The sequence below is a fragment of the Schistocerca gregaria genome, chromosome 7, assembly GCF_023897955.1.
Source record: "Schistocerca gregaria isolate iqSchGreg1 chromosome 7, iqSchGreg1.2, whole genome shotgun sequence".
NCBI lineage: Eukaryota > Metazoa > Arthropoda > Insecta > Orthoptera > Acrididae > Schistocerca > Schistocerca gregaria.
Window position 1 is genome coordinate 328,106,926 of NC_064926.1, and position 26,485 is coordinate 328,133,410.

The 26,485-nt window shown below is 42.1% G+C and overlaps 1 protein-coding gene across 1 annotated transcript in view; it reads left to right on the forward strand.

Moving 5' to 3' along the window:
- The window catches only part of LOC126281352 (protein groucho), a 643,208-nt gene that overhangs the window by 525,462 nt on the left and 91,261 nt on the right, over positions 1–26,485 (forward strand). The window contains exons 6-7 of the mRNA XM_049980260.1: positions 5,703–5,777; positions 15,476–15,508. Coding sequence (XP_049836217.1) covers positions 5,703–5,777; positions 15,476–15,508 — 108 coding nt within the window. The remainder of the gene's footprint in view (positions 1–5,702; positions 5,778–15,475; positions 15,509–26,485) is intronic.

The following is a 26,485-nucleotide window of genomic DNA, read 5'->3' on the forward strand; positions in this document are numbered from 1 at the left end:
GTACGTCTGTTTGGTGACTCGACCTGTTCATGAACATCTTTCCAGAGGGTGTCTTCCAATACGATAACGCTCGCCCACATTCGCTGTTGTATCCCAACATGCTCTATAGACATAGTGTATCGACATGGTGGCTTGGCCTGATCGACCAGATCTGTCTCCAACCGAGCACTTATGGGTCATCATCAGACGACAACTACAGCGTCATCTTTCCATCCCACAAACTGACATCCCTCATTTGTATAATACAATACATACACGTTTGTATGCTTACGTTCAACATTCTGGCTGTTACACCTGTTATTAATATATCAGCATTTGACATTTACAATGACTTACCTCGCGCTTACATTAACATGTGATCTTGTAAAGTTAATCAATTAAACATGTTACCTAGACAAATTTATTCCCGAAATTTAATTACATTAGATATTTTTTTGGTGTGGCGATTTTTTTCGTCTGTTTGTGTTACCTGTAAAAACTATTTTTTTTCCGACGCTCCGACTTAAAAGGCCTAAATACTGTGACCTTGCAGCATGTACACAATACCTTCATTATAAAACAGTCACGAAAAACGACAAATGAATATATAGGCTGCATCATTTTGATCTTCGGTGCAGCATCTTGCGGTAGGCGTAATAAATTGCTCACTTTAATCACGGACTCGCCACCTTCTTGGGTACCACCAGTTCTCCCGTTCAGACCTGCCACAAAATCAGACATACTCAGCGCCTAGTTCACAAGACGTATACGGTGACAATGTAAATGCTCACCGCCCTGGCGAGGTTTTTATGTCAAGGAAATGAACTAATATGACACAAGGGGTCCAGTTGTATGTTTGAGAGTAGGAAGACTTTGATCATCAGACGCCGTGGTTATTATATACTGTCTGACAAGAGTGAAACACCCAGTAATGAAACTTGACGAGGTGAAAGAGTACTTGATGTTATTTCAGTGATTACAGCATCGAGTTAAATTTAAAAAGAACTTAGGAATATTTAGCCCAATTGTCAGTCCGAGGTTGCTCCACTCTGGCCTGGTTGCATACACTAATTCGATTGAGAAGAGTGTCATGAAGCTGTTCTTTCCACTCCTGAGACAAGGTGGCCCATAAATGTTGTAACTGGTCCTTGAAATCCTGGATAATGGCACTGCGACGGAATTGACGTCCGAAATGGCCCACACATGTTCTATCTGGGACAGATCTGGGGATCTTGAGGGCCACGAGATTACCTCAGCATCACGCAGTCATTTCATAGAGACACGCGCGGTGTGTGGAAAGCATTGTCCTGTTGAAAACTGGCACCACAATATTGTCGCCATAGAGGTAACACACGAGAACGCCAGATGTCTATGACGTACCGTTGCACCGTCAGAGTACCCTCAGTCATTACTAGCCATGACCTGAAGCCGTACCGGAGGGCTCCCCTCATTATGAAGCCAGGAGTGGCACTGCTATGCCTCTCCAAAACACTGGAAGGCTAAGTCCACTCCCTCCCTCCCCTACCCCACACACCTCCCCAGGTTTGCTCCATATTCGCCGATGATGGCCATCTGGCATAGCGCGGAACTGCGATTCATCGCGGAGTAGAATGCGACGCCGTTCATCAACAGTCTATCCTTCCCAGTTACGGCACCACTGCAGATGCACCCCTATGTGTTGTGGTGTTGACAGCAGCCTATGCAAGGGATGGTACGAGGGTTGCCTAGACAGTAATGCACCGCATTTTTTTCCTTCAGAAATTCTTTATTGAACATAATGATAATTACGAACATGAAATAATGGTGTTTTCTCTACACATACTATTTTTCCACGTAATCTCCAACCCGATCTATGGCCTTCCTCCAGCACGAATCAAGAAAGTGTGTGCCCTTTTGGTACGAATCCTTGTCCTGGTGGCGGAGCCAGTGCTTCACTGTGTGAAACATCTCCTCATCGTCCTCAAAATGTCTTACACGAATGGCCTCCTATTATGGCCCAAACAAGTGGAAGTACGAGGGGGCTACAGTTGGTGTGTCAGCCGTGGATGGTCTCCCCGACAGCTGCAAGTCGTGGAGCTCCGCCGAACCGCCTTCTGATGATCTCACCCTCCATGCCCGTCAATGAACTGTACTTCTGTCGACAGCAGATGCTCCATAGACTTTGTACAATCGTTTGTGAATATTCCCTACAATTTCTTTCCCTGCACTGCGAAATTCAGTGGCGGTACGTTGCTTGTAACGTACATCACCTATAGACATAATTTTGGAACTGTCCTGCTGCTACGCTATCTGTAGGAAGCGACGGAAATTTGGCGCGCTCACTCAGGAGACTTCAAATAATACATACGTAACGTTCCGCATTCGTAGCATTTTTTTCGGTTGAGACAAAAAAATGCGATGCATTACTTTCTGGGCATCCCTCGTAATTTCCTAGTCCGTCTGATGCTAGTCTGTGACCAATGGTGCAGGATGACACAGAATGTTGCAGGGAGTTCATTACTTGGTATCGCACGCCAAACACAGATGTGAAGGGGCTTTGCCTGGTGCACATTAAGACTGTGCTCCGCTGTGGTCAGACGTGGCCGGCCAGAACCTTGACAGCAAGTACGCCTACTCTCGCGTTTCCATGCAGTCGAACATCGCGCCAGTGTCATATCTGAATGCCGCACAAATCTGGATAGTGCACCGTTCGACTAGCTGGCGAAATGAAGACCCACAGCGAGGCCCCTTTCAAACTCTGTCAGGTGCTGATAACGCTGTCTCGAACGCGTACGCGGCACCTCCAAATCCTTCACAGTGATCATTCAACACCTCGTACCATGCCAGGCTTGGTATCAACACCAAACCCGAACAACACTATGATGCACTCTGGTTGCCGTTCTTCGTGCCACTTACAATTGCAACTTTAGATCATTTACACATCCGCCAATGATGTGTACGTGCACAAATTTATATTGGCATCCAGCCATGTCATAGGGTGCTTCACTTTTTTGGTCAGACAGTGTAAATAACGTAGTGGATAACGTGGAAATGAGGCTTTTCACGAATGATGCTGTTGTATGTAGAGAAGTCGAACGCCTAGAAAATTTTAGTGAAATGCAAGAAGACCTGCAATGGATCGACAGTTGGTGCAGGGTTTCGCGGCTAACCTCGGCATAAACAAATTCTAAGTATTCCGGAAAAATAAACAGAATGCTCATTACTGTATGGATACACGATTGCAGAATAATGACTGGAAACAGTCAGATCCTTAAAATACACTGTCCAGACACATTGTGGCCACCTGTCAAAAGCCCGAATAAACACCTTTTGCAGCGCGGATGTGCAGGAGGGGTGTCAGTGAGGTTCTGGAAGGTACCGACAGGTATGTGGAGGCATTCCGACTCCAGCGTTGTCTCCAACATGAGACGAGGCGTGCAGCACGACGGAAGTGGTCCAACAGATCCTCGATTGTGTTTAAATCTGTGGAGTTTGGTTAACATCGGAGCACGATGAACTCGTCCTGGTGCTCTTTGAACCATAGACGTACACTGAAAGCTGCTTGGCGCGTTGCATTGTCCTGCTGGTACATGCTATCGTGCCGAGGAAAAAACAAGCTGCATGTAGGGGTGGAGATGGTTCCCAGGGATAGATGCAGATTTGTGTTGATCGGTCGTGCCTTCCGGATTGGTGAGATCACCCACGGAACGCCGCGAAAACATTTCCAAGACCATCACGCTCCCTCCTCCAGCCAGAACCCTTCCGACGATTGTTACAGGGAGTCGGCCATCTGCCATGGAGCATAAAACGCATCTCATCTGAAAAGGCTACTTGTCCACCACCCAGTGGGCGCCCATTTGCGGTATTGGCGTGCAGTTTCGAGCCATGCATGAACCTGGTGCTTGCTGTGGAGGCCCAGAAGCAGCAATGTCCATCTTTGAGGAGACACTGTTGTAGCCTCTTTGTTCATCTGGGCGGTGAGTTGCTCCACATCGCTCATCTGTTCGCCCGTACACATAACCGTAGCCGCTGTTCACTTCCTGTAATGTATGGCCCGTGGTGCATCACTGTTGCCTCACCGCCGGTTTGGATAGCATCATTTTGTCATGCACGGTATACTTTAAGCACGGTGGCACGCAGTCAGTTTACAAACTTAGACATTTCGGAAATGCTTCCACCCTTGGCCCGAAAGCCAATGATTATGTCCTTTTGGACGTCAGATAAATAGCTCCGTTGCCGTATTACGGCAGTTGCACTGTTTTCCGCATCCCCCCCCCCCCCCCCCCCCCCACACACACGCACACACTTTATATCCTTCCACTGCTAGTGCTTCCGTCTGTGAATGACGTCGTCGTCGAACGTAGGTGGTACAGTAGAGTCTCGATATTCCGAATCTCGGAAATAACGAGATTCCCATAAAACCGAGCCTCGTCGATCCGTTTCCCCGCCCCGCTCGTACCACTCGCCTAGTTGTGTCGGTATCAGACTACATGTTTTAATTATTTACGTAAGAAACTTTTCGTTAAAAATGGTGTCTTTGGTTTGTCATTATCGGTACAGTACCGTGCTGTGTTTCATTTACTTTGTTGACAGCTTTTTTCTGTACACCTAAAAATTAGTGCTGTAGCAAACGAAACAAAATTTACGACTTTAAATGGGACGTTAGAAGAATTGAACCGACTAGTGCAAGGAGCAACAGCAAAAAACTTCTAGAATACCGTGTCGGCGAAGTTACCGACGGCGACTGTCGAATAAGTCGACTGGAATTAGAGCAGTTTTCTTGAAAGAAATGCTGTGAATAACCTCCTAACTGAACAACCATAAAGAGATAGGAGTTTCAAAAAACTAATGAGTCATGTTGTACATGTGGTTTATTCTTTTCAGCATCGTTTTATTTCTTTTTCCCCACATAAATTGCGATAGTTAGAGTGTTCAATACTTAAAAGAGATGATCGCGGTCCGATCCACGTCGAACTATTGAGACTTTACTGCAGTCATATTACTGTGACCGGTTCGTGCACCGAAGAGTAGGCGTATGGAGCGACTTGAGGTGGAACGACCACACTAACCACAGAGAAGGCAGATGCCAGAATGAGATTCATTGAACTAATCCACAGCAAATGTAGTCAACCCACAAAGGAGTTAGCTTACAAAATCCTCATTCGAGGATTACTGGAATATTGCTCGTTAGTCTGGGATACGCATCAGATAGGATTTATAGAAGAAATAGAGAAGATACAAAAAAAGAGTAGTATGTTTCGTAACAAGTTCATTTAGTAAGCGCGAAAGCATTGCGGATATACTAAACTAACTCCAGTGGCAGAGAGACATTCTTCATTACGGTGTGATTTATTGTTAATATTCCGAAAGTGTCCATTCCTAGAAAAATCAACATGTATATTGCGTCCTCCTACTTACACCTCCCGAAAAGGCCACGAAGGTAAAATCAGAGAGAGGCTTACCACCAGTCGTTCTTTCCTCGCTGCTATCGCGATTCGTATAGGAAGGGGCAATGGTACGCGAAGTACCTTCCATTACACACCAGAAGGTTTACAGTTATAGATATAGCGTGTGCCGTGAACGTCCCCTCAAACCGTTCGCGCCACAGCGTTTCGGTTGCCGGAGACCTTCCTCGGCCCATTTGCAAATATTTTCTGGCGCGAAGTGGCTCTTGTGTGTGTGTGTGTGTGTGTGTGTGTGTGTGTGTGTGTGTGAACTGAAGCGCGACTGTTTCTTGTTGGCAGCACCAGCAGCAGGTGGCGACGGCGGTGGAGCGCGCCAAGCAGGTTACCATGACCGAGCTGAACGCCATCATCGGGGTGAGTATACTAGACCTAGACTAGGCGGACGCCCAGCTGGCGCTGCTGCAAGCCTCTGCCCCGTGGGATTGCCTCTCCTCGTTGGCTCGCTGTCCTGTTGATACACGAGAAACGCGTGAGGGGCTATATTGAAGAGAGCCTTATTTAACTTTCAGATTGTACAGTGTCCCAATTTTTAGTTCCTTTCTGTTTTTGTGAAATAGCAACTAACAAGCAGACACCAGACCTCGCGATCGAATAATTTCGACGAGCTTCAGCACGATAATCAAGGCCCACTACACGGTAGCCTACATTTTTATTTCTAGATATTTCATATGCAACCTAACAGAAATTGAAAAAACTAATATGCTTTCGATCCACTGCAGATCTACTTGTGCGGGAAAATCCTTGCTAAGTGGGGCGGTGGCGAAGTGTTATGTCTTGCGTTCAGGTGCCATCCAAAATTCATACGTTTGGGTTCGAACTGCATTTGTTGAAAAATTTACCTCTTTTGCTAGGGGAAGAAATTTTGGAGTATTTTGAAATTAAAACAGGTGTGATACAAGGTCATGGACTCTCTCCACTGCTTTTCAGATGTTTAATTCACAAAGTTAATTCAAGGGTGGCGGAAATTACAGTCGGCGCTTCTTTTGGCGAACCAATCGAGCTAGGAAGAACCAGCGTTAGAGTTGACTGCGTAGCTTTTGCAAACGATGTGTCAGTTCTGTGGCAGCGCATTCAAACAGCACCAGTAAAACAAAGTAAATTCTTGAGCAACAGAAAGCATAGGTGTGCAAATATGACTTGAGGAATAAAAACCTTGTAAGCAACCAGGGATCCAAAACATGACAAAATCAAGAAAGGTTCTCAGTTCAGATATTTTCCAAATTCATTGCTATAAAAGGAAAACAGCTTCTAGACTTACAAAAAATTCGTGTCAAAAATACAGAAAACGGGTACACTAAAACAAGGCCATCAAACCAGAGTGTCTCTATGGGAGCGAAACGCTCACCTTAAACAGAAAGAGGGACGTTTAAGAAATCCGAAAGAGAGAAGAAAAAGTAATAAGGAAAAATCTAGGACCAAAGTATGCCGAAGAAGAAACATAAAATTACTAAAAAGCATCTGAAAGGGCCACCTGATCCGAGTTGCAGGTTTCCCATCTAATGGCTTCTGGTGACAACAAAAATTTGATTTGGTTTAAGTATTTCATTTAAATACTGACACAATTTAAAAAGCTCTCCTAGTCTACTCATTAAGAGATGTATTCTTATGTTAAAAACGTAACACAGTGAGTCAAGTATCAAAATTGGAAACTTTGTACGAGTGAATTGTCTCTTGAGGGAGCATAACTCGCAGCGCGCAAATTACCGAGAGTATATTTACCCAGTAGCAGAGAAAGAGAGCACTCAGTGACTTCCAAAAAACCTTACACATTTCAAATATGATCGAAACTTTTTTTCGCTGGCCTCCTCCTCCCCCCACCACCACAGACACACGAAATAATGAAAAGAAGTTTATCGCTTGCTACATTTTTCGCTATTCACCCAGTAAAACGTCAGTACCAGGTACGAAGTTTTAATTTATTACATCTTCACTACTAACTCTATTTGCAATACATTTTACAATCGCTGTCCACGTGTAGTATTGAATGCACTTCGTTCACACAGTTCAGGAGACATGGCGTCGTAAACGTTGAAATCTGTGTAAAACGCTTTTCGCAGTCAGGCGTTTGAAGCCGTCTTATACATGGGCGTTCGAATTTTTGAGTACTCGGGGGTGGACGGGTTACTGGAATTGCAGAAATTATCACTGGAACGCATGCAGACGGAAGTCAGTTGGGCAGCGTCCCAGTTAGACAGGGCTTCCCTTCTCAAAAGTAACTCCATCGAATCGAAGTCAGTAATGCTTTTATTTCCAGAAAACCTGTTAGACTGTGGACCTGTTACATATAAACGTAAGTTCCTTATGTAAGAGCGTGTTTTATGGATTACATTTAGCGTGAAACGGATCTTACTTCCAGATCCTGGGCGTCTATTATTATTATTATTATTATTATTATTATTACATCATCATGATTATTGGGTTGGAAGCTAGCGGCATAAACCTCTAGTAGTCTTTACTTTCTAGTGTTGTGCCAAACTTTAAAATCGGGATTCTCAAGGTCTGATGTTTGCTTGTAAGCCAAAAGCTTTCGAAGTCTCTCTCTCTCTCTCTCTCTCTCTCTCTCTCTCTCTCTCTCTCTCTCTCTCTCTCTCTTCATTTTCTTTTTTTTCTCGAAATGATACACGTTTGTGTTAGGTCTTAACTTTGTAGGATAAGTAACTGCACTCAGTTGTGAATATGAATACGCCCGGCGCGAACGGGATACATACAGGAAACGTCGACCATAGTCTAATACGAGGCCAATCAGCGAAGAAAAATTAGGGAAAATAGTGTATTCACAAATTTTTTATAGTGGTTGGGGGAATGTAAAAACATGCGAAGGCGTGCTGAAAAGTAATGCCTCCGAATTTTGTATCCGAAAACCCTTAAAGCTTGTTAAATGAAAAAGGTTATTAACATTCTACATCTCTATTCTTCATGTCTACATATTTATTTCTCAACATAGTCACGCTGGCGACAAACATATTTCTCCCAACGAGAGACCAGTTTGTTGATACCGTCACTGTAGAATGTTTGACTTTGTTAGCGCGGCCATTCCACCTCTGCTTGCACCGCTTCATCACTGTCAAAGAGAAGTCCTCGAAGGTGTACTTTAAACTTTGGAAACGGATGAAAATCGGTTGGGACCAAGTCGGGACTGCATGGAGGATGGTGGATGACAGTGAATCTAAGGCGTCGGATTGCTCCATATGTCGCGGCGCTCGTGTGCGGTCAGGCATTGTCATTCTGAAGGAGAGGGTGCTTCGTGTGTGGACGAATTCTACGAACTTGAAACTCGTTTAAGCACGCAGTTTCCCTAGCAGCGACATAGTTACGTTATATTCCGCCATGTTACATAGTACAATTCGGAACCCTCTAGCGAAAGAGGACAGCAGCTATGTCGACATTAACAATAAAGATGTAGAACGGTATAACGTTATTTTTTAAAATCTTCAAGAATTTTTAAATAAAAAAATTCGAAGACATTACTTTGGAGCAGTCACCCGGTACTAATCTTTGCAGTGTGAGGCTGGGGGTGGGGAGAGGGCGATCAAAGGTCACATTTTTGTTTTTCATCACGATCTTGGAAACCACGACTCCTAGCGAAAATGTCCCTACGTACAAAATTAATCTACATTAAGTACCCCACAAAAGGATTCTACTGAATTTTTATGTGGAACTAATAGTTTCCGCGTTGTAGGAGATTGAAAAATAGCAGATTATTAAAAATAGTGTTTCAGTGGAATAAAATTAATGTGCATTGTTAATTAACGTGGATTAAGAAGAAATATTAAATTTTTGTATCACGTCCAGGTGCACCAGAACCATATTAAGGGCTTCAGCAACAGAAGACTCCTCCTGATTTTCCATATCAAATTATTTTATTGTTGTGACTCAGCGAAAGAAAAAAAAGATCCTTTTACTAAAAAACCGAAATCATTATCGCCAACAATTTCACATCCAGCGTTAAATGGAGACGTTATGTAGACTTTTCCCTGCATTAAGTTGGTAAATTAGTTAGATGTTCCGTAGATCATTTGAACGAATTTTTTGTCGAAATGATGTGATTCAGACAGTTTACAGGGTATGTAGACATGATAAGGGTTAACGTTAATAAACATATTACTTTTTAGTCTTATTCATACAGCTACACCGAATAATTCGATGACTTTTTATAGGAGGCTACCGATTTCTAAATAAAAATTCGTCCATGTAAAAGGAGGAGTTATCCAGAAGAAATAGTTTCAGGTTAGATTTAAAACTTTGCTTTGCTGCCTGGCAAAAATGTTATGTAATTGGGCATGTGACCAAAAATTCCATATTGAACTCTTTACTGAACCACACCCAGCTTTAATAACGTATAATAAAGGACATGTTGTAGAAATGGAATCGCTACTCTTAAGAAATTGTGCTGGATTATTCATGAAGAATTTCATTAGCAAATGTACTGTAAACGTATGTATTGTGGTGGTGCCGTTTAACCAAATACAATGCGTAATTCCTTGAAGATGTACCTACTTAACGACCGCTAGTGAACACCTCATATTATTCTTACTGCTCGCTTTTGTGCAGTCAGCGCTTTCGTTGTAAGTGATTATCTACCGCACGACATTGACATACAAAGGTCGTTTGTTTCCAAGACTAATAATAAGTAACTAAACGTAATTGTTTGAGCAGCTTGGTAATAGCTTCTTGTTCTTCAAACTTCATTCACCGAGAAATTTGGAGCAATCTACCCAGTTTACTGGCTCCTGTTCATTGTTGGTGTGATTATGTTTGTTGCACAGAACTGAATATGGTTTATTTTCTCAAAATTTAGGGAGAGTCTTTTTCACAGAAGTAGATGGTCATTCACCTATATAAAGAATAGGAGTGGACCAAAAATTGAACCCTGCCGGACTCTCTTTGTGAGTTCTCCTGAATCACTAAAATTTTCTCTCCTTTCAACATTGTTCCACTTATTCACAGTAACTTTTTGCATTATGTTTGTTACGTATGATTCAAACTAGTTGTGTGTATAGCCATCAACTACATAAAATTTAATATTTCAAAGAGTTTAACGTTGTCTACGCAGTCAAACGCCTTGAAAATACCGAAATACCAACTGGCGATATTAAGGTCTTAAGCTGAAAGCGTCCATGATTCTTCTGCGTATTTTTCAATGTCACCACTCACTCTGTATTACGCAATCGTCTTGGTCTTTGCTTATCTCTTGGGGTCCATGAAAGAACATTCTTGATCCATCAGCCGCCCATTCACCTGGCTACGTTTCATTTCCGTTACGATCCTCCCATTCCTTCTCCTGCATCTCTCTGTCGTTCGACAAACTGCTCTTAGTTTTTGACTGGTTTGTGCATTTGAAAAACATTTCCTTCACAGCTGTTTGTTGAAACTGATAGTATATTCTTATTGTAAACAGTCTCATACGCGTATGACTTTAACTGAAATCAAAATATTTTCTTTTTTTTAACTAAAATCAAAATATTTCCAGTCCCCCCAGTCCGAGCAAGGTTTTCAAGATCCACAGTGTCATATCCTGCGAACGTCGGAATCGAAACAGTCCGAGTTGGCGGCATTCTCTCTGCCCAATTCCCAATCTTGTGGGATATTTGACCGAAGAGAATAGCGGCCTGCCCTGCTCTCACGAATTGGGAATGAGGGAATATACAGCTGCTAACTTCCTTTTTAAAACTCTATTTAGTATACCAAAACCGCTGTGAGTCATTTTTTACTGTTCTCTTTATCTCTTTCGCTGTCCATTCAGCCGCACTATCTTCGTGAGTTAAAATACTGACAAGCAATTGCCTGGGTTCTAAGACTATTTACGGAGCTTGTCGGATTTTTTTTTCTGCTAATAACATTCGAGACAAAGTATAGTTTTGTGGAATTCGCGAAGGCAACACTTTTATAAATAGATTTTGATAAGTAGACCTAAAAATTTACTGGAAAGATTCGGCAAGAGTTTCCATTAGTCCAGGGAAAAAACTTCAAGAACAAAGATTGCATTCGCCACGACTTGCTTGCAGAAGTTAAAGTATACTTTCGAGTATGGTTACGAGAAAATCAAAATTGAGGAATCGAATGAGCTTGGAATGTGGTAGCGATAAAAAGAGCAAAGGCGAGGAACCGAATGAGCGTGGAATAAGACCTGCGATGTCCACTGGCAAATAGTAGACCGAATAAAGAAGAGATTGTTAGAAACAAGCAGTACCAACAGTTTAGTATACTTTGTTTTTATGTTAAGTACATCGAAAAGTACGGAAGAGTGTGTGCTACGGTTTGTGTGTGTTTTTCGTGGTCAGGGTGTGGTCTCCTTATTGCGCACAAGGAAATGCTAAATACAAGTAGAAGTGAACACATTTTACAGAATAGTGTAGTACGTTCAGTAGAGGAAGATTTCGGAGACGGTGATTGATTGTTTCAGCATGAAAATACACTGTGTCATAATGTGGTAACTATGAATCAGTGGTTTGTGGAGATAAACATTCCTGAGATGGACTGGCCTGCCCAGAGCCCGACATGAACCCAACGGGACAACTTTGGGTTGAGTTAGACCATCGATGTCGCTCTGATTTCGGCTCTTGAAAAATGGGCTACCTTTCCTCCTCAGACATTCAGATGTCACATTAAAAGTGTCCGCAGCAGAGTTAAAAACATCATAAAGGCGAAGGGTGGAACATCCCATATTAATGGATATCTGAATGCATTTGATCAGATAATGTACACTGAGGTGGCAACGTTCATGAAATAACTCCTAGTATCTCTGTCTAATCTTCTTTTGCCCGGCGTAGTGCAACAACTGGACGTGACGTGGACGCAACAAGTCGTTGGAAACCCCTGCAGAAATATTGAGCCACGCTGCCTCTATAGCCGTCCGCAATTTCGAAAGTGTTGCCGGTGCAGGATTTTGTGCACGAACTGACCACGCGATTATATTCCATAAATGTTTGGGATTCGGTTGGCTCGAATTATCCAGAATGTTCTTCAAACAAACCGCGAACAGTTGTGCCTTGGTGGCAAGGCGCACTGTCATCCACAAAAATACCATCGTTGTTTGGGAACATCTACTGAAGCCGTTGGAAATTAGTGACCTCTATAACAGCGTGTACGTGCAGATGACTCATCTAGCTACGTGTATAGAGCACTGAAGATAATGCCAGTGAGGCACCGAAACTGATGGAAAAATAAAATAATTAATAAATACGAACTTGCAGCTTGCTGCAGGTGAAAAATAGCTCTCTAATGTCCGTCCGACGTGGTCTATTTACAATACCGCTTTGAACGTCACTCCAGGAGCAGTTTTTGTAAATAGGCTATCTCCTGAATTGTCACACTTACGGTACGTATGGTTTGAAATGGACACAAGCGTCCGAAACTAGTCATCATCAAGAAATAAAAAAAAAAAAGATACTTCTTATTGCAACTTATGAAGGAGCTATAATCATTTACTTCGGTAATAAAATTACCGCTGTCGGTATTTATTTTCTTCAGCTCTACGCAAAAGCCACTTTTCTCGGTCGTTAAATGAAGGCCGTCGGCCACTGCCTTGTCCGTGGGTAGAGATAATGCCTGAAATTCTCGGCACACTCATGACACTGTGGATCTTGGAGTATTGAAATCCCTAAAGATTTTCGAAATAGAATGTCCCATACCTGTAGCTCCAACTTCCATTTCGCGTTCAAAGTCGGTTAATTCCCGTTGTGCGGCGCTAATCATGTCGGAAATCTTTTCACATGAATCACCTGAGTAGAAGTGACTGCTACGTCTTATGCCTTGGCGTACGCTATACAACCGCCATCTGTTTATGTTCATACCGCTATCCCATGACCTTCGTCACCTCAGCGTATGTTCTCATTAAGGTAATAGTGCATATTTCTGCGCCACGAGGAAGAGTCAGATTCTCGAAAGTCATTGTCACATAGATGTTTCTGTTTTCGCTTGTTTCAGTCGCGCTGCGGTGGTCATATGTAGAGGTCTGCGGGATAAGAAAAATGCTAGCTGCACCCCGTCCGCAAGTCACTTCGTATTCCATAGACTAAGTAGGTAGAGGCCAATCATAAACACATTTTATTGCAACACAGTCTGTCCTTAAAGTTGCAACTTTCTCTCACAATCGCTGAAAGGAATTTTGTAGAATTTTCTGTGGACTTTCCCACAACGTTGCGAGATCAAATGATGTATTAAAAGTTGTTGCCACTACTTTCATACCGACATGTATTAGTTCGTTTATCAAACGCACTTTATTCTCCTTAATGTTAAACCATGTTAAGATGCTGCTCTTATCAAAGTATTAACCACTGCAATGTTTACTAGTTAATGTTTTTAAGAGAAACATTAATAGCTGCACGGAGTTAATGCAAACGAAACAGGGACGACTCAGATGTAAGCAGGTGTTGGTTGGTATGACGGAGCCGTGATGTAGCTGTAACTGTGGGAAAAAATAAGAAAAATCGCAATCTGTAGCCCTCGCAGAGCTCAGCAACGCATCTACATTCGCCAGGATACTTCACATTCAAGCCAAAATAACGGCTTTCTGTCCCGAAAGGGAAGCAATAGTGACTTAAACAATAAAAATCAGTATTTATGAAATAATTTCTACTGCTTAAGTCACTTATTATTAATATTGATTAGCAGGACACATATTGGGAGTATGCTGTCATCACTAGGTGCGTTATAGTTACAGATCGCACATTTTAAATTGGCCTGTAGGCGATGGATACTGGGAGTGGAATCTTGCGATTGGCTCGTTGTGGATTGGCTATTGGCGTAGGCCTCGACACCTTTTGCCAGGCAGCCAGCTTATAAAAGAACGTATTATGGGTTAACGCATCGCATCAGTCACACAAAAATAAGCATCAGTTTAACGTATGAGTAATCGAGTCGCTAGAAGACCCAAATGCAGCCTTTCGCTGATTTTTGTAAATAATATTAACAACTGTTGGGTGCACGAATCAACACTACTATACTGACAATGGCTACGGCATATAATACTACTATACAGATGAAAGTTGCGGAAGAGCGGAAACGTTCCGGAGCAGCACGAAATTAGTCGGAAATTCACCGATCAGGGACAGGCCAAGTTGTGTGCGACCTGTACATGTACATTTATCTGAAGTGCGATGAGAATTATTTGATAGGTATACCAGTCGAGCTATGTACCGAAATTTAATTTTGATGAAACTTTATTTTTCTGTACGCAAAAACGGTAATAAGCACGTTCACATGGTTACGTGCAAACAGATTTCCGGCAAAAATGGTTAAATTTCGGAACATAGCCACACTGGCACACGCAGCAAATAATCCTATCACACTTCAGATTACTGTACGTGTAATTGTAATGCACATAATAATGACAGCTTGTTGCTGAAACGTGGCATGCTAATAAATATTAGTAAAAAGTGATTGGAGCAGTAAAAATTATTTACTAAATTTATAGTATAATCGCTAAACTCATCCAATTCCATATAATATCTATAAAATTTGTTAAAAAATAATCGTTATTATCGATCGCTTCTAATGCAGAAAATTGACGAAAAGCGTAATATTGACCGGGTCCTTTAACTACAAAGAAATTATTATTGCACGTCCGCAGCTACGACCTCGGATATCCGCTTCGGCGCAAGTTTTTATGCTCAAAGTCGATGTTACTGCGACTATTTTCGAATGTATCAAGGGATAATACCTGCATCCGCTCAGACATATAGTCGTACAGGCCGCCGCAGTGGACCATAGTTTAGGCCCTTGCTGTCGTCGAGTGCTGAACTCGGCGCGATGCGGCAATTCACACGCGTCCCCCCCACGTGTCCTGTCCTCAGTAATTGCACGTGTCGCAACCCCGCTAAGCTGCTGGTGTGTCACACATGGCAACGCGCGCAAATACACGCTCTCTGCCACGCACAGGCGGCCACACACACACACACACACACACACACACACACACACACACACCTCAGAACTTTGTGTGCTTTCATGTTACAGTACAAGCAAAAAAAAAAAAAAACTATTGCGGCACGCGCTGCTTCAACTATCGTCACTATAGCGTTGTTTTTCTTTCTGTTTCTCCCCTCTTCTAGCAACAGCAACAACAGGGTCTCCATCAACTATTGGTAAGTTTGCCTTGAAGCTGTCTTAGCCTGCTTCTTTCTTTGTTTCTTCGACTAATATCCGAGTATAATGCATAATGTGTTAAAAATGAATGTAATATAAATCTCTGGCTTTTATTTTTATGTTTTTTCGACACAACTACATGAGCATCCTAAAAATTCTTTGCTGGTTTCGACCAGCCCCTTCATCTTCAGCCAGTCAGCAGATAAAAAGAGAATACAAAAACGTCACTTTAGTATCCATAAAATCTGCCACTTCATTATCTAAGTAATGATAAAAAGAAAGAATAAAATCGTACCTAAAGGCACATACTGCAAGCGGTTTCCGTTATGTAGTCAACAAAACTGAAGAAAATCTGTCGACGTAGGTCGATGTTTTTCTAGGCGAAGTTAGTATTTGTAATCGCGGAAGGAATATCTACTTCGATATATTTTATAATTCCTCTAATGCATGCAATGAATGTATTCGCTGAAGGAAGACATTCGGCAGACATTAAAGCTACTCTAATGAAAGTATCTATAAAATTTGCCGAAATAGCTACTCCTTCAGTACATATAGACGAAAAGAAGATTGCAGTGCGCTTACAAAACTCGATCTCCATCTACTGTTGCCCTCAGTTTTGTTGGCAATGCAAAGGAAACCGGTATCAACCAGTGTCTTTAGGTTGTTTTATTCTTTCAATTATACCATTACACAGATAGCGGCTGGTCGGATTTTATGGATTATATAATCATTCTGTGTATGCTAATTTTATCTTTTGACAGTTGGAAGATGACCACTGACTGGTCTAAACTGGTAAAGAATTTCTAGAACAATTGTTTGGTTGTGTCGAAAAACACAAATAAAAGAACGTAAGTCAATCGCTTTATCTCCAAGACATGTCATTTTTTCCATAAATCGCTAGTTCTTATTGATGCACCGGTTGATCCAAAAGTTACAAAATCAGGTTTAACCTTTAATTCTAAACTACTGAAATTTACGCCACGCTTGGAAATATACAGAAAGGTATGAAACATTATATTGAGTCCTCGGTTTATATAGTGCCATCGCACGTTTTACAATTGTGTTATTGACACTTTCATGAAGAGAAAACTGAGTTTCGTCACTTCATAGGCTCCCAAAAAACCGTTCATAACAAGAAGGAAATTTTTTTCGAGCAGCAACGGACGGCATCCCCGAAACTTCTACAGCGCCACATCAACAGGAAATAAAAGCCTTACGCCTTTTTCTGCGTTTGTAGGGAAAGGCCAGTTGCAGTAACTTTTCAATTTACTACTTTCCAATTTTTTTGTTACTGTTGCGGTATTGGAATTTAATTACCGCACGAATTAAAAAAAGGTAGGAAGATTTTTCTGTTTAGCAAAAGTGACAAAAAGCAGATTACAGAGTACCTGACGGCTCAACACAAAAGTTTTGTCTCAAGTGCAGATAGTGTTGAGGATCAGTGGACAAAGTTCAAAACCATGGTACAATATGCGTTAATTGAGTATGTGCCAAGCAAGATCGTAAGAGATGGAAAAGAGCCACCGTGGTACAACAACCGAGTTAGAAAACTGCTGCGGAAGCAAAGGGAACTTCACAGCAAACATAAACATAGCCAAAGCCTTGCAGACAAACAAAAATTACGCGAAGCGAAATGTAGTGTGAGGAGGGCTATGCGAGAGGCTTTCAATGAATTCGAAAGTAACGTTCTATGTACTGACTTGGCAGAAAATCCTAAGAAATTTTGGTCCTATGTCAAAGCGGTAGGTGGATCAAAACAAAATGTCCAGACACTCTGTGACCAAAATGGTACTGAAACAGAGGATGACAGACTAAAGGCCGAATTACTAAATGTCTTCTTCCAAAGCTGTTTCACAGAGGAAGACTGCACTGTGCTTCCTTCTCTAGATTGTCGCACAGTTGACAAAATGGTAGATATCGAAGTAGACGACAGAGGGATAGAGAAACAATTAAAATCGCTCAAAAGAGGAAAGGCCGCTGGTCCTGATGGGATACCAGTTCGATTTTACACAGAGTACGCGAAGGAACTTGCCCCCCTTCTTGCAGCGGTGTACCGTAGGTCTCTAGAAGAGCGAAGCGTTCCAAAGGATTGGAAAAGGGCACAGGTCATCCCCGTTCTCAAGAAGGGACGTCGAACAGATGTGCAGAACTATAGACCTATATCTCTAACGTCGATCAGTTGTAGAATTTTGGAACACGTATTATGTTCGAGTATAATGTCTTTTCTGGAGACTAGAAATCTACTCTGTAGGAATCAGCATGGGTTTAGAAAAAGACGATCGTGTGAAACCCAGCTCGCGCTATTCGTCCACGAGACTCAGAGGGCCTTAGACACGGGTTCACAGGTAGATGCCGTGTTTCTTGACTTCCGCAAGGCGTTTGACACAGTTCCCCATAGTCGTTTAATGAACAAAGTAAGAGCATACGGACTATCAGATCAATTGTGTGATTGGATTGAGGAGTTCCTAGATAACAGAACGCAGCACGTCATTCTCAATGGAGAGAAGTCTTCCGAAGTAAGAGTGATTTCAGGTGTGCCGCAGGGGAGTGTCATAGGACCGTTGCTATTCACAATATACATAAATGACCTGGTGGATGACATCGGAAGTTCACTGAGGCTTTTTGCAGATGATGCTGTGGTGTATCGAGAGGTTGCAACAATGGAAAATTGTACTGAAATGCAGGAGGATCTGCAGCGAATTGACGCATGGTGCACGGAATGGCAATTGAATCTCAATGTAGCGAAGTGTAATGTGATGCGAATACATAGAAAGATAGGTCCCTTATCATTTAGCTACAAAATCGCAGGTCAGCAACTGGAAGCAGTTAATTCCATAAATTATCTGGGAGTACGCATTAGGAGTGATTTAAAATGGAATGATCATATAAAGTTGATCGTCGGTAAAGCAGATGCCAGACTGAGATTCATTGGAAGAATCCTAAGGAAATGCAATCCGACAACAAAGGAAGTAGGTTACAGTACGCTTGTTCGCCCAATGCTTGAATACTGCTCAGCAGTGTGGGATCCGCACCAGGTAGGGTTGATAGAAGAGATAGAGAAGATCCAACGGAGAGCAGCGCGCTTCGTTACAGGATCATTTAGTAATTGCGAAAGCGTTACGGAGATGATAGATAAACTCCAGTGGAAGACTCTGCAGGAGAGACGCTCAGTAGCTCGGTACGGGCTTTTGTTGAAGTTTCGAGAACATACCTTCACCGAAGAGTCAAGCAGTATATTGCTCCCTCCTACGTATATCTCGCGAAGAGACCATGAGGATAAAATCAGAGAGATTAGAGCCCACACAGAAGCATACCGACAATCCTTCTTTCCACGTACAATACGAGACTGGAATAGAAGGGAGAACCGATAGAGGTACTCAGGGTACCCTCCGCCACACACCGTCAGGTGGCTTGCGGAGTACGGATGTAGATGTAGATGTAGAATAGCCAAGAAGCCTTCCGACAGAAAATTGTCGTATTGCACCGCCCTCTTTAAGAGGAGAAGCATTTCCTTAAGGTCTTCGTCAATAATGTCTTATTGGCTGTCACTTGCAGTGCATATGTAAAAAAAATATTGGAAGAAAAACAGTTCCAAACGTTGCTGTTGTGTTAGAGTACTGCGTAGTGCAGAATAGAAAATAAAAATTTCTCCTGCCTGAACAGAGTATTTTTTGCCACAGTGATTTTTATTAATTTACCTTTACACATCATGACGTATACAAGTTTGATAATTTTAAACACTGTCTTAGACTAATTAGAAAAATTAATGAGGCTACTCGAAGTTATTTTAGTCAAGCACAAGCTGCAGCCATGATTTTTCTTCAGGTGCGCAACCCCAATGTGGAACCAGAATAGAAGCTTTTACGTCATCAGGGACGACGCTGAACTTAATTCGGATTGTGTTCAAGGTTTTGATATTTTCCGTGTATGACTGTCGGAATTGGTGACACAGCGAAAATGCTGCTTGGCAACGAATAAAGCTTTGTTGCTATTTTAAAATTTAGTAAAACATATTAAAATTATTACTAGTACAAAATTCCATGATAATGACGTAACAAATACGGCTATGATAAATAACTGTATTGTATGTGGAGAAACCATTAAAATAACGAAATAAACAGAAGATAGCTTTATGTGCTGCCTATATTCTGTTCATCGTAAGAATAAACGTAATGTAAACAAGCATAAACGCTATGATTGGTTAGAATTATGTTGTTAAAGCTCTTGGAAGTAGGTCTTACGTATGTATTATGTATATTGTTATTAACTTACGTTATATCAAACTTTTAAAATATTCTAATGTATTAACAGTCATCAACGTTTTTCATAATCACGCTTTACCCAGTTTTTGTTTTGAAACGTCATGTAATCACAGTCTATTCTTGTGCTCTGATTGTCGCGCTGATAACACTGGCTGAGGCCGATTCCTGTTCCGTAGCGAAACATGTAGAACACAGTTAAAAACTCCCGAGAAGTAGGTTCGTAAATTCAAAGAAAAAATCGGCATTGAAGTACCATGAGGGACTATTTGATGCAACTGAGACAGAAATACACCTCTTGGATGTAGAATAGAATCGGTAGCGTAGTCGATTGATAACCTAGTGCAATTCATGAATCTTTGTTTCCAGTCTCGCCGTAGTCTTTTTTTCGTTCAATTTGAAATACCTACATATCATAATTGTAAAATTCATCTTCTTTTACGGATAATGCACGTGTTCTTGTTTCTAATTACATAATGCACGCAAAATTCTTGTTTTCATTTCAAATATAAATTCATAATTATCTATGTTTTATGAAATATTGTTAATGAAGGTTGCTTAAATTAAGAAAACATAAGTGTAATTTTTTGGGGCAGAAATGAAAAACCAAATTCTCTCTATTTGGACTGTGTCCATTGTTTTATACTTTAAATGTAGTCTCACCCGAACCAGAGTCATAAGTGTTGTAGAAACGTGAAAATCATTTTCACAGTATCTAGCACACCATACAAATGCTGCATTTTTACATTTGCCACTGCACCATTATAATACGAACCCAACAGAACTAATCTGGAGCCAAGCCAAGGTATTTGGTCCTAGAAATAACAGGTCTATTAAGCTGCCGGACCTACAGGAACTGACGCACGCAGCTTTTTCACATGTCAGTGCCGAACGCTAGCGCGATTCAGAACGGCACATCGTAAAAGAAGAGAAGAAAATGCGGCGCGTGGGTGGCTTCATGGATTGTGTTCTTGATAGACTTGTTATCATCGTAGCAGATGAGAGTGCCAGAACTGAAATGTATTTTTCGGATTTAGGTAAGGAAGGAGCTAAGAGTTTACCAGACGACTGACTCTAATTAATACCTTCCATGGTTTCAATATTCAACAGTACGGTGAAATCTCTGCAGTATGCTTTGCATCACACATAGCTCGTTCAGAAAAATTGACCTGTTTTTAAATTAGGAATTTTCATCAGTCTTGTTTGTAACTATAACTTAGGTGAGAACGAGAGCATTTTATGCATTTCGTCTGGTCACTCAGAAAGCGTGGGGTGGTGCTGTAGTATTGCCTGATATTATTTTATTCTCTTTAAAAAGTCAATAATATTCGAAGCTACGTTTTTTCTTACTCGTAGCCGGCCGCGGTGGTCTCGCGGTTCTAGGCGCGCAGTCTGGAACCGTGCGACTGCTACGGTCGCAGGTTCGAATCCTGCCTCGGGCATGGATTTGAGTGATGTCCTTAGGTTGGTTAGGTTTAAGTAGCTCTAAGTTCTACGGGACTAATGACCACAGCAGTTGAGTCCCATAGAGCTCAGAGCCATTTGAACCATTTTTTCTTAGCTCGTCTCTTTTCACGTCTGAACTGCAACTGCTCACATCATTGCAGGTTAGTTGGACCAGCGGGCTAGCCAGTGCTGTCCAAGTTTAATGCGACGGTAAAGCAGTTATCTCGCATTATCGCATCCTTGTCATCGTACTTGACTGTAGCGGACACAGCTTGGCTTCCGCTCCATGTGAAACGAAATGAAATGAGATTCAAGCAAACGCGGAAGAACACGTGGCGTAATGTTTACATCAGGTTTATTCTTATGATGACCAGAGTATAGTTGATCGCAGTTTTGAGTCAGTGTACACGGGAGCTGCATTCGAAACGTTAGTAGCTTTGCTAGCAACCATGTCTTAACGGAATGCCACTTAAAAAATCGTAATGGTGTTCAGAGATACACAAGAAATATTTTAGAACTATTTTAACTGGCTTTGTTGTGGGTTCTTGGCGAAACATTGTAATTGTTACACAAGAGAACATTCGTTTTTCTCCACGATTTCCACCTTTTGCTATCTGTACCCGTTTCTACATTACTTTTGATCAGGAATTATTGTTATTAAAACAATAGATTCAAAAAATGCGTACCAGCCCAATTTAATTGACTGCGTAATCTGAAGAAAGACAAGGCAGTACTATGCTCAACAGTTAACTCTAGTCTAGAAAAGACATATGTTGGCTATTGTTGACAAATTGAAAACGGAAGTAGCAACATCCTGAAAGCGAAAATATATTCAGTGGTCTACTACACTAATGAGACAATAAGCAAGAATCTAATTATAGAGAAATACTATCACCGATGAATGAAAATGATATTGTATTATATGTTAACCGGGAGCCTAGAAGCGAGGGAGAGACTCCGGCCCCTCCACTGCCGCAGTGGTCTACAACCCTACGACTACGACAGCAGTCCACTTCACCCCTCCGCCGCCCCACACCGAACTACTCTTTCAGGCTTATTGTGCGGTTCGGAACCCTGTGTACTCCCCCCCCCCCCCGCCAGGGAACGTCTCACACCAGACGAGTGTAACCCCTATGTTTGCGTGGTAGAGTAATGGGGGTGGACGCGTGCGTGGAGAACATGAGTGCACAGCAATCGCTGACACAGTGTAAATGAGGCGGAACAAGGGGAACCAGCCCGCAATCGCCTAGGCAAATGGAAAACTGCCTAAAAACCATACACAGACTGTCCGGCTCACCGGACCTCGACCCAAGCCCGCCGGGCGGCTTCGTGCTGGGGACCAGGCGCTCCTTTCAAACCCGGAAAGCCGTGCGTTAGACCCCACGGCTAACCGGGTGGGCAAAAAAATGATACAATATAAAATCATCTGCTACGAGAGTGGCACATATTACACATGGAAAAGAGAGAGATCTGTATGCACACAGACTGGAGGAATATCATAGATACATAGATTGCACACATGATAGCACTGCTTAGAGACAAAACCAGCAATATTTCTTAGATGTTGGAGTACGCCGGACAGAGGACAGATATTTTTAAAGGCTTGAAACATTATAACTTTAAAAGAAAAAAGAGACGTCAGAAAGGCAATTCAGAACTGCTTCTGAACGACCTGGGGATTTTCTGAATAGTGCCAGAATAGTTAAAGCAAAAGGTGGTTGATTACCGGAACAACCTTGACTCTCTGTCACACAGTAAGTAGTACCCATTGCCCTTAAGGTGTTGCGAAAAGGCATACGTTTAACCCGTTACCTACTAGAGTATGAAGCGTTCGTATCTCACATGATCATATTTCTAGAGTTAGCTATTTTCTTTGGTAGTTCCAAATTCTGAAATTCTGTGTCATAATACCCCAAGTAGTCAAATTAAATATTCTAATATTCTTGCGTACACCAGGAGACCTGCATAACATCTTGAAATAGTAACACCAGAAAATGGGATTGTAACTCGAATCTAAGTCACGTAAAATAAAAGGTGTGAACCATATGCACGAAATTGTCTTCTTGAATGCTTTAGAACTGTTTCGTTTCGCTAGTCTCAATAGTAGAGGTTCTTTTCGTGGTGTAAAATGAATGGATGAATTTGAGGCATGGATTGGTTAGGTGACACGGTCTAACGTCGAGGGAAATACTGTGTAATTTTTGTGAATGTGTAGTAATTATAACACATCAAACGCCATTTAGTTTCGATATTTGAAGGTTTTAGATGGAATAGTTCGTGTAGTGAGGCATTCATGGTTTTCTCTGCATGAAACCGGGCACTGAACATAGTATATATGTTTTAAATAATTAGCAGTTCGTGAAGTAACGAAGTCCGATGGTGTTTCGACAAATGAACCACATTTCTATAACAAATGTCTCACCTCAAGGAGTACAGTGAACTTGCTACGTGTAGAAGCATTTCATGAGGGTTCTATATTTCCGATGGGCTTACGTAAGTCTGTGTATTTTTACTAACTAAGAAGTAATAGATTATTTGTGCTATCAAGGCACTAATTTGCGATGATGTGTAAGTTCTGCATTTTTCTTTGCTCAAATTCGTTTAGTGGGCGTCATTAGCACATACTATGAACTATGAGAATTTTGCACGTTGGGCGGCCGACGAGCCAGTTGGACTGCATCCGCTAGTCACTAAAAGAATAATTTAATCGAACAGGAACGTCCAGTTTACCGTCGAGTTCCACCACTCGCGCCTGCAATGTGGTGGCAAATCTGAAATACAAGCACAATTTAAAATCTCCAAAGCAGTCGGCTGTAGTGCGTTCCCATTGGCGTGAACAGTACGTAGAAGCCGATTTAATTGTGTATCAATACATATTTGGCACAGCTTCATACACTAGCAATCATTAGAATCGCAATTATCCTTGTGTGCAGTGAGCTGATTACATGTAAACTTTATTCTGGTGGCACTCTGCTTGTGAGTGCCATCCTGTACTGAATAATTTGAGTGTAGTTGTTGGCTCTGAGCTCTATGGGACTTAACATCTGTGGTCATCAGTCCCCTAGAACTTAGACCTACTTAAACCTAACTAACCTAAGGACATCACACACATCCATGCCCGAGGCAGGATTCGAACCTGCGACCGTAGCAGTCGCGCGGTTTTGAGTGTAGTCTTGTTTCTTTTGCACCGTGGAAGTGTTTTCTCCACTGCAATTCACGTACACTCAATCAGAAGTGATAACGTAATCTTTTTATAGTAATTTGAAATGTGATCGAATGTAATCTTCCGCTCTACTGTCGGATTCGATCTTGTACGGCCAAAGTAAGACTGCTATCAAAAAACAGAACACTAAACTACATATTAATTTATCTGACTATAGTATGGGAAAACAGTATTGTGTAAAACTGCGTGTACGAAACATTTGACTAGCATGTAATAAAGTAGAAATATGTAAATTGCTGGATATACTAAGTGTACCATGATTGGTGTTGTTACAATATGTAATGTGTCGCGTTGAAACCTGCATAATATGTTTTCTGCCTGTTGCTTAAAAATTTTGTCTTTCAAATGAAACTGGATACTAATGCAAAAGAGTCAGATTTGCGAGTATTAGCGCTTGTAATACCACATTATTGCCGTGATTACTTAATCATCCCCATGTTGGACACCAATTAAGTAGTAGTACGGGGATTCTGTGAAGGTCACGTGTAAATTAATTATTCTACACTGAGGTGACTGAAGTGGTGGGATAACTCCTGTTCTCGTGCCAGAGCTCCAAATGTCGGGCTTAGGGCAGCAACTCGATGCGACATGACTCAAGAAGCCTTTGGAAGTCTCGTGCAGGAACACTCGTATTGAGCCATGCTGCCTCTCTAGCCGTCCATAACTGCGGCAGTGTTGCTGGTGCAGGATTTCGTCCACGATTATGTCCCATGAATGTTCAGTGGGATTCATGTCGGGCGGTCTGGGTAGCCAAATCAATCACTCGAATTGTCCAGAATGTTCTTCAGATGAGTCGCGGATAATTGTTCCGGTGACATGACTCATTGTCATCCATAAAAATTCTGTCGTTGTTTCGGAATATGAAGTCCACGAATAGCTGCAAATGACCTCCCAGTAGGCGAACGTAGCCATTCCCAATCAAGTATTGGTTCATTTGGACCAGAGGAGCCAGTCCATTCCATGTAAACACAGCCCACACTACTATGGAGCCACCACCTGCGTGCACAGCGTCTTGTTGACAAGAGATGCACTCGACTTCGTGATGCCAATGGAGGAGCAGTTTCACCGAACAGGAGCGGGCGGCACCAGATCTGCTTATCCGACAACGGCTGGGAGAGCAATGTACTGACCCCACGCCCCTCCATACCATACATCGATGACACCGTTAGCTGAGGAAGAAGAGACTGTCGGTCGGATCCGATTGGCCCGGCTGTGGCCTGAATGGCGGTTCTATTCCACACCAAAAACCAGTTTCCTTGTCACTGTTGTTGCGGTCTTTAGTCCAAAGACTGGTTTGATACTGTTGTTGCGGTATTTAGTCCAAAGACTGATTCGATGCAGCTCTCCACGCTAGTGTACCCGAATAACTGCTGCAACCTAAATCCTGTATCTGCTTACTGTACCCAAGTCTTGGTCTCAAACAACAATTTTTAACCCGCCAGTTCCCTCCACTAGCAAACTGAAGACTCCGTGATGCTTTAGGATGTGTCCTATCAGCTGACCACTTTTTTAGTCAGGTTTTTTCCCCACAGTTTGATTCAGTATTTCGTCATTAATTACATGTTCTACTAATATAATCATCAGCATTCATCTGTGGCACTATATTTCAAAAGGTTCTATTCCCTTTTCGTCTTAACTGCTTATCGTCCACGTTTCACTTTCATACAAAGATACACCCTACACCGATACTTTCAGAAAGGACTTCCCAACATTTAAATGTCCGAGGGTCTTTTCAATAAGTACTGCAGTACATTATTTCCGGAAACCAGGGTTCCAATACACCATATTGCTCCCTACTGTTTTGACTACAAAACCCTATTTTTTAACATAATCTCCGTTCAGTGCGACGGTCTTACGCCACTGTACTGTGAGAGTCTGTGCGCCCGCATGGTACGATTCTACTGCTCAACGTCGGAGCCATCGTCTTGCTGCATCAGTAATATCATCATCATCATCATCATCATCATCACGTACGCTTTCCGCAGAGTGCATCCTTCATTGCGCCAAAGACTTGGAACATATCCAATTAATTCGCTATTGCGGATAAA